This window comes from Cetorhinus maximus, chromosome 3, assembly GCF_964194155.1.
Source record: "Cetorhinus maximus chromosome 3, sCetMax3.hap1.1, whole genome shotgun sequence".
Lineage (NCBI taxonomy): Eukaryota > Metazoa > Chordata > Chondrichthyes > Lamniformes > Cetorhinidae > Cetorhinus > Cetorhinus maximus.
In genome coordinates, this window is record NC_135881.1 from 163728381 (window position 1) to 163745659 (window position 17279).

Sequence of the window (17279 nt, forward strand, 5' to 3'; positions counted from 1 at the left end):
CAGTGTTTTTGCCTTCGATATAAAAAACAAAATATAGTGACCTCTGTGTTGACCTCTATTGCTTACATTGTCGGGAAGACTGGAGAAACTGAACTTTTCACCCTTGAAGGGAGGCACATGAGAGTAGATCTTACTGAACATATTAACGGGAGTAGGCCTTTCAGCTCCTCAAGCCTGCTCCACCACTCAATCCGATCGTGGTTGATCCACAGCTCAACTCCATTTTCCCACCTTTGCTTCATGTTCCTTAATATGGTTACCTTAAAAAAAAGCTACTGTTCTTGGTCTTGTAAGCTCCAATTGTCCTAGCATTCAGAAACTTTTGGGGGAGCAAGTTACAGATTTCTTCTATCCTTTGCATGAAAAAATTTCTCTGATGCTGCAGCTTTTACATTTACTATAGCTTTCTGCATTTGGAACATAAGAATTGGAACAGGAGTAGATCATTAGGTTCCTCGAGCCTGCTCCACCATTCAATACAAACATGGATGATCTTCTACCTCAGTTCCACTTTCCTGCCACCCCCACCCCACCACCAATCCACCATATCCCCTGAATCCTTAGAGATCAAAATCTATTGATCTTAGTCTTAAAGATCCTCAATGATGAAGCATCCACACCCTCTTGGGTGAGCAATTCCAAAGATTCACAGCCCTCTAAGTAAATAAATGATTAGAAATTTCTCCTCATCTCAGTGCTAAATGATAGCCCCTTTCCTGAAACTGTGTCCCTGTGTTCTAGATTTGCCAGCTAACAAAAAAAGCCTCTCAGGCTGGAATTTTCCATGCCCATTGGCATGAATGGATAATAAGGCGAGAAGACGAAAAATAGGTTTCGCACCATGGTGAAACCAGTTTGTGATCATCCTTTCCACCCGTCAACGGCAGGCCGCCTTTCCCGCTGCCGCACGTCGGCAATGTAATTTTAATACATTTGCATCTAATTATAAGCCCTGCCCACCGGCATCATCCCTGCACGTCAGATTTACCGCCCATGTTGATGGGGAAACAGGCCGGCCCACAACACGTCTTGACAAGCGTGATGTTCAGAAGGCGGGACTTACCGCCAGGCCCTTGCTCACATTGCCGACATCTGAGGAGCAGAAGATGCTGGGGCCCAATGGCAACCAGATCTTGGAGAACATGTGCATCGCATGCTGGGTGGACTCTGATGGACATGGCTGGCTGCGAAGCAGCTCACGGGAGATGGAAAGTCTCTGTTGATGTCTGGGGCCTGCTTCAGGACATCACAGACTTCGTCATGGGCTGCTGCAGATGATCGTCATTGGGGGGACGGACGGCGGTGGCGGTGGCGGTGGTGAGGAAGGCCTAGCTGGAGTGGGAGAGGAAAGTCTAGGTTTGACTGGGAGAGGAAGTTGTGGGGGGGGCGGGTAAGGTTGGGAACGGGAGAACGCATGTGTCAGGGAGTGAGGTTGGGAGGGGGGGAACTAAGGTGTCAGGAGGGTATGGTTGGGAAGGGGGAGGGAGTATGGGGGGAGGAGGGTGTAAAGCGGGAGGATGCAGCCGCTAGGGCAGTAGGTGTGGGGGGTGAGGAAGGTATAAGGGAAGGAGTTCGGAGGGGGGAAGGAGTCCAGGGGGAAGGAATGAGTTCAGAGGGGGGGTAGGTGTCCGGGGGAGAGGTGCGAGTAAGGGTAGAGGAGGGTGTAAGGGGAGGGGGGATGTCCAAGTGAACATGCAAGAGAGGGGCCTGTGAAGCCAATAGGGAGAAAACGGAGGGAGGGCATGGTAGGTGGGAATGGTGAGTATGAGAGGGGGCAGAGTGAGCCAGAAGGGTGGGAGGGTGAGTTTGCATCGGAGGCGGCAGAAGGGGCAGCGACGGTGGTTGGTGGAGACGCAGAGGCAGACATGGACCTTGGGGGTGGGAAGAAGGAGGTCGGGGAGATCAATGTGGATGGGGGTGGGATTCTCAGGTAGGTAGGGATGTGCACATTCACCTGGGCATCTGGGAAAGAAAAGGGTTCTAGCTGGTAGGTAATGCCAGAGGGGTCAACGGTGATGGGGAAAGGACATGGGCGATTGGGGGAGGGGAAAGGCTGGGGGATTTGAGAAGAAAACTTATTGCAACCATGTTCTTAAAATCGAAAGTGAGCGGAGCCTCATGTTGGACAGGCACAGGTGCTGCATGGGAGTGTGATCAGTGGGTGGGTGGAGATGAGGTCAGCTCAGATGGACAACTGAAAGAGAACCCCAGCAGGCAGCACTGAAAATGCTCGGGACAGTGAGATGAGTGTGATGGAGGAAGGCTCCACGTGCCTGGGAGAATGCTTGCAAGAGGCTCCGAAAGGCCCTGCCGCACACAGGGCAGGATTTTACGCGTCGGCAAGCGGGGCGGGGCCAGCTCACCGACGTGTAAAATGATGCGTGGTGACATCAGGGAGAACTCCTGACATCACCGTGCCCCATTCCCCATTTAAATTTTCAGGAAGGTGGGAGTGCAGCGAAATCAGCTGCGCGCCCGCCGACCTGTCAATGACCAATTGAGGCCATTGACAGAGGCAATTAAGTAATTAAAGGACCTGCCCGTCCAACCTTAAGGTTGGCGGACAGGCCAGGAGCCCTGGTGCAAATTGGAAAAAGCATGAAACCTCATCCACCGGTGGGTTGAGGTTTCATGTAGCTTTTAAAAAATTTTAATAAAGTTTTTGTGAAAATTATGGACATGTCCCAACTCATGTGACATTGTCACACAAGGGGACATGTTAGGGAAATTTTATTTTTCTATTTTTATTTTTTTGACATTTATAGCCGATCTCCCTGAGGCTGCACTTTTCTGCCCTCAGTGTCCACCCTGTCAAGCCCTTTCAGAACTTTGTATATTTCAATGAGATCCTCTCTCATTCTTCTAAACTCCAGAGAGTAAAGACCCAATTTACTCAGCCTCTCATCACAGGAAAACCCTCCCTTCACAAGAACCAATCTAGTGAACCTTCACTGTACTGCCTCCAAGGCAAGTATCTCCTTCCTCAAATACAGAGACCAAAACTGTGCACAATATTCCAGGCGTGGTCTAGCCAAAGCCCTGCACAATTGTAGCTAAACTCCCTTATTCTTATGCTCCAAATCCATAGCAATAATGGTTATAGAGACATAGAGGTTTACAGCACAGAAAAAGGCCCTTCAGCCCATCAAGTCTGCACCGGTCAAACAAGTACCTAGCTATTCTAATCCCATTTTCCAGCACTAGGCCCATAGCCTTGTATACCACGGCATCACAAGTGCACATCCAAATACTTCTTAAATGTTATGAGGGTTTTTGCCTCTACCACCCTTTCAGGCAATGAGTTCCAGATTCCCACCACCCTCTGGGTGAAAAAATTCTTCCTCATATCCCCTCTAAACCTCCTGCCCCTTACCTTAAATCTATGCCCCCTGGTTATTGATCCCTCCACCAAGGGGAAAAGTTCCTTCCTGTCTACCTTATCTATGCCCCTCATAATTGTATACACCTCAATCATGTCCCCCCTCAATCTCCTCTGCTCCAGGGAAAATAACCCCAGTCTATCCAATCTCTCCTCATAACTAAAACTCTCCAGCCCAGGCAACATCCTGGTAAATCTCCTCTGTACTCTCTCTAGTGCAATCACATGCTTCCTATAATGCGGATTCCAGAACTGCATGCAATACTCTAGCTGTGGCCTAACCAGCGTTTTATACAGTTCCAGCATAACCTCCCTGCTCTTATATTTTATGCCTCGGCTAATAAAGGCAAGTATCCCATATGCCTTCTTAACCACCTTATCTACCTGTCCTGCTACCATAGTAGACCAGTAGAAATGCACACCAAGATCCCTCTGATCTTCAGTACTTCCCAGGGTCCTACCATTCATTGTGTATTCCCATGCCTTGTTTGTCCTGCCCAAGTGCATCACCTCACACTTATCCGGATTAAATTCCATTTGCCACTGATCAGCCCATCTGACCAGCCCATCTATTTAGAAACATAGAAACTAGGAGCAGGAGTAGGCCATTCGGCCCTTCGAGCCTGCTCCGCCATTCATTATGATCATGGCTGATCATCCAACTCAATAGCCTGCTCCCGCTTTCTCCCCATACCCTTTCACCCCAAGAGCTATATCTAACTCCTTCTTGAAAACATACAATGTTTTGGTCTCAACTGCTTTCTGTGGGAATGAATTCCACATGCTCACCACTCTCTGGGTGAAGAAATTTCTCTTTATCTCAGTCCTAAATGGTCTACCCCATATCCTTAGACAGTGACCCCTGGTTCTGGACTCCCCCACCATCGGGAACACCCTTCCTGCATCTACCCTGTCTAGTCCTGTTAGAATTTTATAGGTTTCTATGAGATACCCCACTTCCTCCCTTCTTGAATAACATTACCACATTAGCTGTCCTCCAGTCCTCTGACACCTCTCCTGTGGCCAGAGAGGTATTGAAAATTATTGCCAACACCCCTGCTATTTCCTCCCTTGCCTCACTCAACAGCCTGGGATACATTTCATCCGGGCCTGGAGATTTATCTACTTTTAAGCCTGTCCGACCACTTAGAATCTCCTCCCTTTCTATGCTATTTTCTTTAATTATATCACAGTCCTTCTGCCTGTTTTCCATACCCACGTTGTCCCTCTCACTTGCGAGCGCCCACACAAAGTGTTCATTTAGAACCCTACCTACGTCTTCCGGCTCCACACACAAATTACCACTATGGTCCTTAATGGTCCCTGCTCTTTCCCTAGTTATCCTCTTACTCTTAATGTACTTGTGAAATAACTTTGGATTTTCCTTTATTTTACCTGCCAATGTTTTTTCATGCCTCCTTTTTGCTTTCCCAATTTTCTTTTTAAGTTAACATGCCATTTTCTTCGTTAATTACATGCTGTACCTGGATGCTGTCTGTGTTCCTTGAACGATACACCCAAGTCTCTCTGAACATCAACAATTAAAAGTTTCATGCCTTAGGGTTATACCTGATTATTTTTCCCTCCACTCAGCCTATCTTGGAAGAAAAGGTTTTTTAAAAGTGCAAATTGTTGTGCTTTGGGAGAAATCATGATCACGGTGGTCATAATAACACCAGCTGGGTAAAAGCAAAATACTGCAGATGTTGGAAATCTGAAATAAAAACAGAAAATGCTGGTAAAACTCAGCAGGTCTGTCAGCATCTGTGGAGAGAGAAACAAGAGTTAATGTTTTGAGGCCATATGACTCTTCTTCAGAGCAAAAGAGAAGTAGAAATGTGATATGATGGATTTTATACTGTTAATACTGGCATAAAGGTAAGGTAGCAGAGGGTGTTAATAGCAGAACAAGGGTCAGCGCTCTGTGAAAGCACAACATAGAAACAAGTGATAGATGGCCCTGTGGGGGGAAGGTGGGTTGGGGAAAAAGGTTTAAAAAAAAAGAACAAATAAATAAACGAATAAAAAATAAATAAATAAATAAACTGGATTTCGAAAAGGGGTCAAGATGGAGGAGAGAGTCCACGGTCTGAAGTTGTTGAACTCAATGTTAAGACCAGAAGGCTGTAAAGTGCCTAATCAGAAGATCAGACTCCAGTTTGAGTTGGACTTCACTGGAACATTGCAGTAGGCCAAGGACAGACATGTAGGCATGAGAGCAGGATGGGGTGTTGAAATGGCAAGCGACAGGAAGGTCTGGGTCATACTTGCAGAATAAGCGAAGGTGTTCCACTAAGTGGTCACCCAGTCTGCATCCAGTCTCCCCAGTGTAGAGGAGACTGCATTGGGAGCAGCGAATGCAGTAGACTAAATTGAAGGAGGTGCAAGTGAAGTGCTGCTTCACTTGAAAGGAGCGTTTGGGGCTTTGGACAATGAGGAGGGAGGAGGTAAAGGGACAGGTGTTGCACCTTCTGCGATTGCATGGGAAGGTGCCGTGGGAAAGGGATGAGGGGTTGGGGGTGATGAAAGTGTGGACCAGGGTATCAGGGCCCCACTTCTCCTCACTTTTCACCCCACTAGCCTCTGCATTCAAAGGATCAGCCTCCTCCATTTCCACCAACTCCAGCATGATGTCACCACCAAACACATCGTCCCATGACCACCACCCACCCATCAGCATTCCGTAGGGACCATTCCCTCCATGACACCCCACCCTACCTCTATGCCACTATCCGCACCTTCTTTACTCTTTACCACGACCATTAACACTCCCTTTGTCTTGTGCCCATGACATCTTTGCCAATCCCTCCTTAGCTGTCATACCTATCCCCGACTTCTATCTTGCTCCACCCCCTCTTAAACAGTATAAAATCCATCACATTTCTACTCTTTAACTATGAAGAAGAGTCATACGGACTCGAAATGTTAACTCTGTTTCTGTCTCCACAGATGCTGCCAGACCTGCTGAGTTTTACCAGCATTTTCTGTTTTTATTTAACATCAATTGGATATGGCTGCTGTGAAGGCTGCATTGTGTGTGCATTGGGATGTGGCCTTGGTGGGAGCTTTGTTTCATTCTGTTTTGTTTAAGTGGTGTTTTCAATAGGCTCTGTCAAGATATTTATAGGTTAGCTCAAGCTCCAGTGAGGTTTTTTCCCTCATTTTGTATTGCTATACATTCCAGAAAGCTTGAGACTAGCTATGGTGAGGAAGTTGCCATGGTAACAGCTGGCATTCAATTGTGAGGATGAGTACACAGCTGTTTAAATAATTCTGCATTCCACATATGTGATACATTCTCTTTATTTTTACCTTTTTTCCCTTGCTGGTTTTGTCCCTAGCTTTATCTTCTGAAGGCTTTGCTGAGTTCACCTTCTGGTTCTGGGAATGAGGTGGGTTAAGTGTCAGCAGGGGACCATTTAGCGACAATGATCATACAGTTCATAATGTTTAGGTTAGCGATGGAAAAGGGCAAGGAGCAATCCAGAGTAAAAATACTTAATTGCAGCAGGGCCAATTTCAGTGGGATGAGAACAGACCCGGCCAAGGTAAATTGGAATGGAAGATTGGCAGGCAAAACTGCATCCTTAAGGATGAAATAGGACAGGTACAGTTGAGGTACATTCCAATGGTACAGCAACCAAAGCCAGAGCTCCCTGGATGATGAAAGAGATAGAAAATAAGATGAAGCAGAAAAAGCAGAATATGACGGGTGTCAGGTCGATAATTCAAGTAAGAACCAGGCCGACTATACATAATTCAGCGGAGCACAGAAAAAGGAACTCAGAAAGGCAAAGAGATTGTATGAGAAGAAACTTACAGCTAATAAAAAAGTGAATCCACAAGTCTTCTATCGGAATATAAGTGCATAAATCTAGTTGTAGGGCAGATTAGGGACCAAAGATGGTATCAACACATGGATGCAGACAGAATCACAGAATCACACAGTGCAGAAGAGGCCCTTCGGCCCATCGAGTCTGCACCGACACGTGAGAAACACCTGACCTATCTATCTAATCCCATTTACCAGCACTTGGCCCATAGCCTTGAATATTATGACGTGCCAAGTGCTCATCCAGATACTTTTTAAAGAATGTGAAGCACCCCACCTCTACCACCCTCCCAGGCAGCACGTTCCAGACCATCACCACCCTCTGGGTAAAAAAGTTTTTCCTCACATCCCCCCTAAACCTCCTGCCCCTCACCTTGAACTTGTGTCCCCTCGTGACTGACCCTTCAACTAAGGAGAACAGCTGCTCCCTGTCCATGCTCCTCATAATCTTGTACACCTCGATCAGGTCGCCCCTCAGTCTTCTCTTCTCCAATGAAAACAACCCAAGTCTATCCAACCTCTCTTCATAACTTAAATGTTTCATCCCAGGCAACATCCTGGTGAATCCCCTCTGCACCCCCTCCAGTGAAATCACATCCTTCCTATAATGTGGCAACCAGAACTGCACCAAATGTGGCCTCACCAAGGTTCTATACAACTCCAACATGACCTCTCTACTTTTGTAATCTATGCCTCGATTGATAAAGACAAGTGTCCCATATGCCTTTTTCACCACCCCCACTAACATGCCTCTCCACCTTCAGAGATCTATGGACACACACTCCAAGGTCCCTTTGTTCCTCAGAACTTCCTAGTGTCATGCCGTTCATTGAATACTTCCTTGTCAAATTACTCCTTCCAAAGTGTATCACCTCATGCTTTTCAGCGTTAAATTCCATCTGCCACTTATCTGCCCTTTTGACCATCCCATCTATATCTTCCTGTAGCCCAAGACACTCAATCTCACTGTTAACCACCTGGCCAACCTTTGTGTCATCTGCAAACTTACTAATCCTACCCTCCATATAGTCATCTATGTTGTTTATATAAATGACGAATAATAGGGGACCCAACACAGATCCCTGTGGTACGCCACTGGACACTGGCTTCCAGTCACTAAAGCAGCCTTCTGTCATCACTCTCTGTCTCCTACAACTAAGCCAATTTTGAATCCACCTTATCAAATTACCCTGTATCCCATGTGCATTTGCCTTCTTTATAAGTCTCCCATGTGGGACCTTGTCAAAGGCTTTGCTGAAATCCATATAAACTACATCAACTGCACTACCCTCATCTACACACCTGGTCACCTCCTCAAAAAATTCAATCAAATTTGTTAGGCATGACCTCCCTGACAAAGCCATGCTGACTATCCCTGATCAAACCTTGCCTCTCCAAGTGGAGATAGATTCTCTCCTTCAGAATTTTCTCCAAAAGTTTCCCTACCACTGACGTGAGACTCACTGGGCTGTAGTTCCCTGGCTCATCTCTACAACCCTTTTTAAATAACGGAACCACATTAACTGTTCTCCAGTCCTCTGACACCTCCCCCGTGGCCAGAGAGGAATTAAAAATTTGGGTCAGAACCCCTGCAATCTCCTCCCTTGCCTCCCTCAGCAGTCTGGGACACAAATCATCCAGACCTGGAGATTTGTCCACTTTTAAGCCTGCCAACACCTCCAATACCTTGTCACTCCCTATATCAATTTGCTTAAGAACCTCACAGTCTCTCTCCCCAAGTTCCATACCTTCATCCTCATTCTCTTGGGTGAAGACGGATGTGAAGTATTTGTTCAACACTCTACTGATGTCCCCTGGCTCCACCCATAGATTGCCCCCTTGGTCCCTAATGTGCCCTACTCTTTCCCTGGTTATCCTCTTCCCATTGATATACTTATCGAATATCTTGGGATTTTCTCTACTTTTACCAGCCAGAGCTTTCTCATATCCCTTCTTTGCTCTCCTAATTGCTTTCTTAAGCTCCACCCTGCACTTTCTGTACTCCACTAATGCCTCCGCTGATTTGCTTCCCTTGTACCCGCTAAAAGCCTCTCTTTTCCTTCTCATCGTATCCTGAATATCTCTGGTCATCTATGATTCTCTGGGCTTGTTACTCCTTCCTATCACCCTAGAGGGAACATGTTGAGCCTGTACCCTCCCCATTTCCTTTTTGAACGTCCCCCACTGCTCTTCTGTAGATTTCCCCACAAGTAGCTGTTCCCAGTCTACCTTGGCCAGATCCTGCCTTATTTTACTAAAATCTGCTCTCCCCCAATACATAACATTTTTTTGCAACTTGCCCATTTCTTTGTCCGTAACAAGCTTCAATTGTACTCACCATGGCTGAGATACTAAATGAGTACTTTACATCCATTTTTATCAAGGAAGATGCTGCCAAAGTCATAGTGAAAGAGGAAATAGTTAAGACACTGGGCTAATTGTTAAAGAGGTAATATTAGGAGAGCAGACTATACTTCAAATTGATGTCACCAGGATCGGATGGGATGTATCCTAGAATACTGAGGAAGGACTGGAGAAGTGCAAATCAAAATCGTGTGTAAGGATAAATCCAACAACTAAAGGCCAATAAGTTTAAACTTTGTGATGGAAAAGTTTTTAGAAATGATAATTTGGGTCAACATTAATAGTCACGTGAACAGTGTGGATTAATTAAGGAAAGCCAGCATGGATTTGTGAGAGGCAGAATGTGTTTATTTAACTTGATTGACTTTTTTGATCAGATAACAGAGAAGATTGATGAGGGTAATGTGGTTGATGTGATGTACACTGACTTCTAAAAGGCATTTGATAAAGAGCCACACAATAGGCTTGCCATCAAAGTTGAAGCTGATGGAATAAAATAGACAGTGGCAGCATGGTGATAAAGTTGGTTCAGTGATAAGAAACAGAATAGTAGTGAATGGTTGCTTTTTGGACTGGGGAAAGATGTATCCCCAGGTAATGGTATGAGGCTTTTCTTGATACATTTATGATGTCTCCTTGGATGATAGGGCACAATTTCAAATGTTGCAGATGCCACAAAACTTGGAAATATTGGGAATTGTGAGGAGGATAGAGATAGACTTCAAGAGGACACAGGCTGGTGGAATCGGCAGACACTTGTCAGATGAAATTTAATGCAGAGCAGTGTTTAGTAATATTTTTTGTTAGGAAGTACAAGGAGAGACAATTTAACATAAAGAGTACAATTGTAAAGGGGGTGCAGGAACAGAGAGATCTGGAGGCATATGTCCACAACATTGAAGGTGGCAAGACAGATTGAGAAAAACTAGACTGGATCCTGGGCTTGATAATTAGAGATATAGAGTATGAAAGTAAGGAGATCATGAAGAATCTTTATAAACCATTGGTTCAGTCTCAATTGGAGTATCTAATTGTGTCTAATTCTGGGCACCACACTTTAGTAAGGATGTGAAAGCTTTAAAGAGGGTGCAGAAAAGAGTTACAAGAATGGCTCTAGATTGAGGGACTTCAGTTACCTGGATAGATTGGGGAAGCTTGGGTGGTTCTCCTTAGAGAAAGGAAAGCTGGGAGGAAATTTCATAGATGTGTTCAGAATTATGAAGGGCCTGGACAGAATAGTTAGAGAAAAACTAAGACACCAATCTAAGGTGAATGGTTGGAAAAACATTTTCACCCAACAAGTGGTTAGGATCTGGAAAATGCTGCTGAGAGTTTGGTAGTGGCAGATTCAGGTGTGGCTTTGGATAATTAACTGACAAAAAAGAAAAATGCATGGCTATGGGGAAAGAGCAGGCATGTAGGACTAGTTGAGTTGCACCTGCAGAGGGCTGGTACGGACACCATTGGGATGAATGGTTTCTTTCTGTGCTATAACAATTCAATGATTCCAAGTGACCTCACCCATATGGCTTTTATTAATGTATGACATGTAACAGCGAATGTTGTCAAGCAGGGTGGCCACTCAACCACAATCAATTCTGTCCTCACCTGGTGTGGCTCAGTTGGTAGCATCTCACCTTTGAGTCAGAATGCTATGGTTTCAGGCCCACTTAGAGACAGGGGCAAGAAATTTCCTGTTGGCAAGTGGGGGCAGGGCCCGCTCGCCGACACGGAATGATGTCAGGCGGAACTCCCGATGTCATCCCGCGTCATTTGCATTTTCAGGTCAGCGGGGGTGCAGCCGAGTCAGCTGTGCGCCCGCCGACCTGTCAACAGCCTACTGAGGCCATTCAAAAAACAATTAAGCTCATTAGTGGACCTGCCCGTCCAACCTTAAGGTTGGCGGACAGGCCAGGAGCCCTGGCAGCCACCTGAAAAAGCATGAAACCTCATCCGCAGGCGGGATGAGGTTTCATGACTGAATTTAAAAATTAAGAGACACTTTTAATTAACATTATGTCCATGTTCCAACTCATGTGACATTGTCACATGAGGGGACATGGATGGTGAATGAAATCTTCACTGCAGTAAGTTTTTTACTTTGGAAACTGATCTCCCTGAGGCAGCACTTAGCCTCAGGGAGATCGGAGTACTCCTTTGTGCGCATGCGCGAAGGAGCACACTTCTGATTTTAGGATTCCAACCCCCCCACCCACACAGGAAGCGCATAGGGCTTCCCTGCAGACCTTCATTTTTAGTGGGCGGGTCTTAATTGCCCCGCCCACTAAAATAGCCCCTCCCCCCCAATCGGGGGGGCGCCGATGGAGGGCAGCCCGCCCACGTCCAGCCCGGCACTTCCCCTCCCTTGATGGGGGGACAACTTTGCCCATGGTTTCCAAACTGAAGTTGGAATCTCGGTGTACATTGAGAATAAAACCTGAGAAGGAATCTGAGGCCTATGTAGCTCAATTACTCACTAAACCATTGAAAAAAACATCATCTGTACATGAGAGCCTATAAATGTGTATATGCTACATTGTCTTAGATACAGGAATTGTGTTTTTTTGATACAGATGAATCCAACCAGTCTGACGGGATAACCTGGATTATGCTGATGTTCATTGCAGTGACAATATGCATGCTTCTCATTCTGTGCATGTATCTTGTGCACAGGGTAAGTACCTCTTTTATTTGTTTTTATGAAAGGTGGGTCCCTGTCTCACAGACTGTGGATAATGGCAACTAGCCATAGTACACAAAGGACCAGAGGCATCTCTCACCGTAAGAGAGAGCTAATTGATTACATAGCTTGGGGGAGCACCATGCTACATCAAATGTGGAACATTGCAGGCCTCCATGAACTGCCACAGCCAGTATGGGGATTGAACCCATGCTGTTGGCATCATTCTGCATCACACTCTAGCCAATTGAGCTAGCCAACCCGCACACAGACTGTGGGACAGCACAGCTATTGGAGGTATAGAGAAACTTGTAGAACTGCTACCCTGGTGGCAAAGCGAACAGGCACAAATCTATAACTAGAATTAAAATTGCTAGAAGTGAAGGGAAACAATTAGCCTCATGATTATAACTTAGGAATGGAGCTGAATTTTAATATGAATATTGATAATATTATCTTAATAAGTTTCCTATGTTGTGCTTTTTGCGCCCCTTCCAGAAACATTCCAGAGCAATGGAAACCTGTGCAAAACAAATGAGCAAGAACATGAAGAGCTACTCACAACCATATGGGGACAAAATACATGTTTATACGTGTATTTAATGCCGCAGGAGACTGAATCTCCAGACAATTGGTCAAAGTGATTTGTGCTTTCATCACACTCACGGCGCTGCTCGAGATGCTGTCATTAGCCATCAAAAGTCATTGTGGCCTTGAACTTCTTTGCCTCTGGCTTCTTCCAAAGTGGAACTGCAGGCCTCAGTGGTGTCTCACAAACAGCTGCACACCTCTGCACCTCAAAGCTCGTTGATGTCCTATTTGTGAGAGCTGGGCAGTGCCTACAAATCCAGGCAGATAGGAAACCTCACAGGCACAAAGGGCTGTGGGCTTTGCCTCCGTTGATGGTTTTATCCAGGTGCAGGGCATCATCAAGTGCACCCATGTGAGTATCAAGGCACCAAGTGAGCAGCCCGTGAGATTCATCAGCAGAAAGTACTTCCACTCCCTCAACGTTCAACTGATCTGTGACCATAATAAAACCTCTCTGCATGTGTGCACTCAATTTCCTAGTGGCTGCCATGACTCTTAATCCTCTGAGAAGCCACTACCTGGATGGATTCTAAGGAACAAGGGTGACCCCCTTGAAGAGAAGGCTACCCACCCCTCTTGGAAAACCTGAGACAGAGATGCTCCCGCTGCACAGGGAAGTGGTTTGAGGCTCAAGGGCCTCATCAGGAATCATCTGATCCAGGCTCCTTTTAGCTGAGCCCCTCAGACTCAGAGGGAACAGCATGAGCTGGAACTCACTTTGAGCTGACTGTGGATCCATGTTGAAGATACAGCCTGGAACAGCTCAATTCTTACTGCTAATGAAGGACACACATCTGGTCAGAGGTTTCATTCTCACCGTTCATTGATCCTTGCTCCCCTTCATCACTTTATCCATCTTTTCCTGTCCCGCCATTAATAAAAGAATGCTCACAATTTTGACTTCATGTGTCAATATTTACATGTGCTCAGAAAGACAAAAAGCACACAGTTACAGGAAGAAGACAGCCCAGTGACCCACTCAGTCTCTTCTCAATGCAGTCGCCAGGCACTATTACAGCTGGCTAGGGTGGTAATTCTACAGTGTCTGAAAGCACAAATGCAGAAGGGAAGGGTTGAGGTGAGGGAAGATTGGGGTGGGGTTAACGCAAGAGGTGGATAATTACACCACCTTTACTTGTACAGATAGTGGGATGAGAGTGAAGTGGGATTTCACAAGGTGGGGCATAATGCAGGAACATACCATTATCATGGATGGCTTCAGTGACACCACTTACCATGGTCTTAGTGAGAACCGTGCCAATAATACTGAGCACTGTCTCCTCCAAGGGGCTGAAGGTATGCACTGAGCCTGTCCCCGACTGTACAGTACTGGTGCTTCCTGTTTTGCAAGGGATAGGAAGGGTAGTTGCGAGTGTGTTGCAATGTTTTGGGGTGATGTGTTTGTCAATAGGTGTGTAGTTGAAGATATGAGGCATGCAGCACTGGTAAGTGTGAAAGGATGAGATGCAATATATGAATGTTTGGCATAAGTCATAATTGCTAACGGGTGTGATGAAAGTGTGCACATTGTGCAGTTTGTGAGGTTGGTGGTGTTGGTAGGAGGTGGCAGTTGGAAATGCATTTACTGATCTTGGCCATTCATGTGAAGTCATTGAACCTCTTCCAGCACTGAATAGACACATGACATTGATCTACCCTGCAGGTAGATCACCTTTCAATCTCCCCTACCGAGGCTTTATGTGCTGTACCAGAGAATCCAGGAACTGCCTCTCCGGCCTGCTGTGCTATTACACAGATTCTTCCTGCTCCTAAAGTGTTTCCCAGTCAGCTGAATGAGCTGCTGCATTCAGAATGCACCTATCCTTTAAGAAATGCAGGCTAGCTTTAATTGATGCAAACCTCACATGAATTTGGAAGCCCTGTTGTACTACATACAGTCCCTCAGCAGTAGGTTTAGACCTGGGCTTCATGTCACAATCATGGAAATAAGCAGATAGCGCAAATATTTTCAACAGGCATGGGTTAATCACATATTGCGACCCCCATGCCCATTAATGGGTCTCATCGGATTTTTAGCCCTACATTTCTTGCACTTAAGTCACTCCTAGTATGATTTATTTCAGCATGGCTAATTACTGAGTGTTTAACTTTTGTGGAAGTCAATTATATTTTATTTGGTCTGCAATTTTTACCTCAGAGTTTCAGCTATCCTCTGAATTTGGTGTTAAAATTAATGTATTATTGGATGAGTTATGAAAGATCTGTTGTATGAATGATATGATCAGCACTAACTAGATAAAAAGAAAGCATATCCAGCAACGAAATGGCCACCCTGTGGGCCAATACTATTTGACACCATTTCTAAGGCAGCCATTTGAAGTAAACCATTGTTAAAGTTAACAAGCAAAGGAGGTGCTCTATTTGGAACAAAATTCCGTATTGTCGGTTCACTGTCAACACAACTATCCTCTAATTGCACTCTTTTGTATATATATCAGAAAATCTATGAGCTAACACACAATTATAATCATAACAGCTTGCATTTATATAGCATCCTTAATGTAGAAACATTTCCTGAAGTTCTTCACAAACGTAAAAGGCAAAATGAGGAAGAAAGTGAGGTGTTCTCCATTTTTTAATGTGGTTTATCTTTCACATTATTGCTCCATCCTCTTTTTTAAACTGTTTCCTGTTTGCACTTTGTTTAATTTAGAAATTTGCTTTCTTAACTATGTGATCGTAGCCAATCCAATAGGTTGTCTTTGCCAAAAAGAATTTGGAAGGCATATGGGGATTTTATGCTGTATAGGAATGGGGAACATCACATGACTCTTAAACTTCAGAATATAAAACCCTTTGTAGGAGCCACTCACTCATAGTTTGGTTCTTGAGGTGGGTGGTGGGCCTATACTGAAGGGATGCGGAAAATAATCCACAGTAGAGATCTGAGAAACAACTTTATGATGAGATTTCTAAACCAAGAATCGCATCGTGGAAGGGAGAACCCATCTCTTTGTTAAAAATTGTAACTGGAAATTGGGAAAGGTTTTAAACTGCATTCTTGTAGATTAATGACAGAATCATCAGGACAGAATCCAACAGCATAATCTTCATACTTTTACTAAACTTTACTGGTTAGATTGTCCTCCTGTAGATAACATGCAGTTTGGTGAATCAGTTATTAAAATAAATCTTTAAATCACACCTCTTTCTTTTATGTGTTATGGTTTAGTGAGCAAAGCCTGAAGATAGATGAGAAAGAGCATTAAGTTGCCTATTACAGCCAGGTATTTCACCTACTTAGAAAATATTCCTCCATGTAGCTACCTCATCCTGTCCTACCACACTTTCCAATGTAAAATGGGTATCAATCAAAGAAAGAGAATTGATTGGCGATGGAACTTGAGTGATGTAGGAATAGGATAGAATAACATGAATAGTAAGAGACTATTAGAGGGCAATTCAGAAAACAACCTGGATTGGACTCCAACAACAGATTTACAGTAAAGATGATAGAATAGTGCATATATTTTAAAATGATATTGATGAAAAGTTGAAAACAGGCACTTAGTGGAAGTTCTGATCAAAGGTCATTGACCTGAATCAATGGGCCTTAACTTCTGAGCTCCCTGGCGTCAGATTAGGAGGGGGGGGGTACCCCAAAGATGCGCTGGGGAATTTCCTTCAGAAGTTCACAGGTAAGGTTTACATGGCAATTGCCCAGAAGTGCAAACTTCGCCTGGGCACTTGCGCTGAACTGGGAACCACCCAAAAATGCGATTTTAAATCACAAACTTCAGATGGTTCTGACTGGGCTACATCAGTAGTTGCCCAGAAAAGGTTAGAAGGATTAAAACCGCTTCTAACTTCTGGATAACTATTGTAAAGGCCCAGACCAACCTTCCATGGGACTTCCCCCACACTCTCCACCCCTCCCACAGGGGCTCCCCCCCTACCCACCCCCCACAGGATTCCCCCACCCACCCACATGGGACTCCTCCCCACGGTGGGCCTGACTCTTCCCCTCCACCCCGGGCCTGACCCTCCCCCCAACCCCCCGCCACACCCTCACCACCACCTCCCCGAGGCCCAACCCCACCCCAAGGCCTGACCCCGCCCCCACCCCACGCCACCCCAACACCCTGGAGGCCTGACACAGCCCAAGGCCAGACCCCCAGCTTCCCCGAGGCCCAAAACCCTCCCCCAAACCTCCAACCACTGACCTCCAACCACCAATCTTCGATCCCCGGCCTCTGACCCCAACCTGCGACTGCCCCCGCCCTCCGAACCCCCCAACCTCCAACCCCCTGACTTCTGATCTCCCCTGGCCTCCAACCCCCCAAATCTCTGATCCCCCTGACCTCCGATCCCCCCCGACCTCCGATTCCCCCTACCCCCAAAATCCTATCGACTTACCTTAGATACTAACATTCTCCCTGTCCTTTGAAGAACCTTTAAATTTCACTGGATCT

General features: G+C 45.6%; 1 protein-coding gene across 2 annotated transcripts in view; it reads left to right on the forward strand.

Moving 5' to 3' along the window:
- The window catches only part of LOC144679007 (CD83 antigen-like), a 34429-nt gene extending 20691 nt beyond the window's left edge, over window positions 1-13738 (forward strand). For both annotated transcript variants that reach the window (XM_078539202.1, XM_078539203.1), the window contains exons 4-5: window positions 12149-12249; window positions 12754-13738. In XM_078539202.1, coding sequence (XP_078395328.1) covers window positions 12149-12249; window positions 12754-12858 — 206 coding nt within the window. In that variant the 3' untranslated portion in view covers window positions 12859-13738. The remainder of the gene's footprint in view (window positions 1-12148; window positions 12250-12753) is intronic.
- Window positions 13739-17279: the final 3541 nt, after the last annotated feature.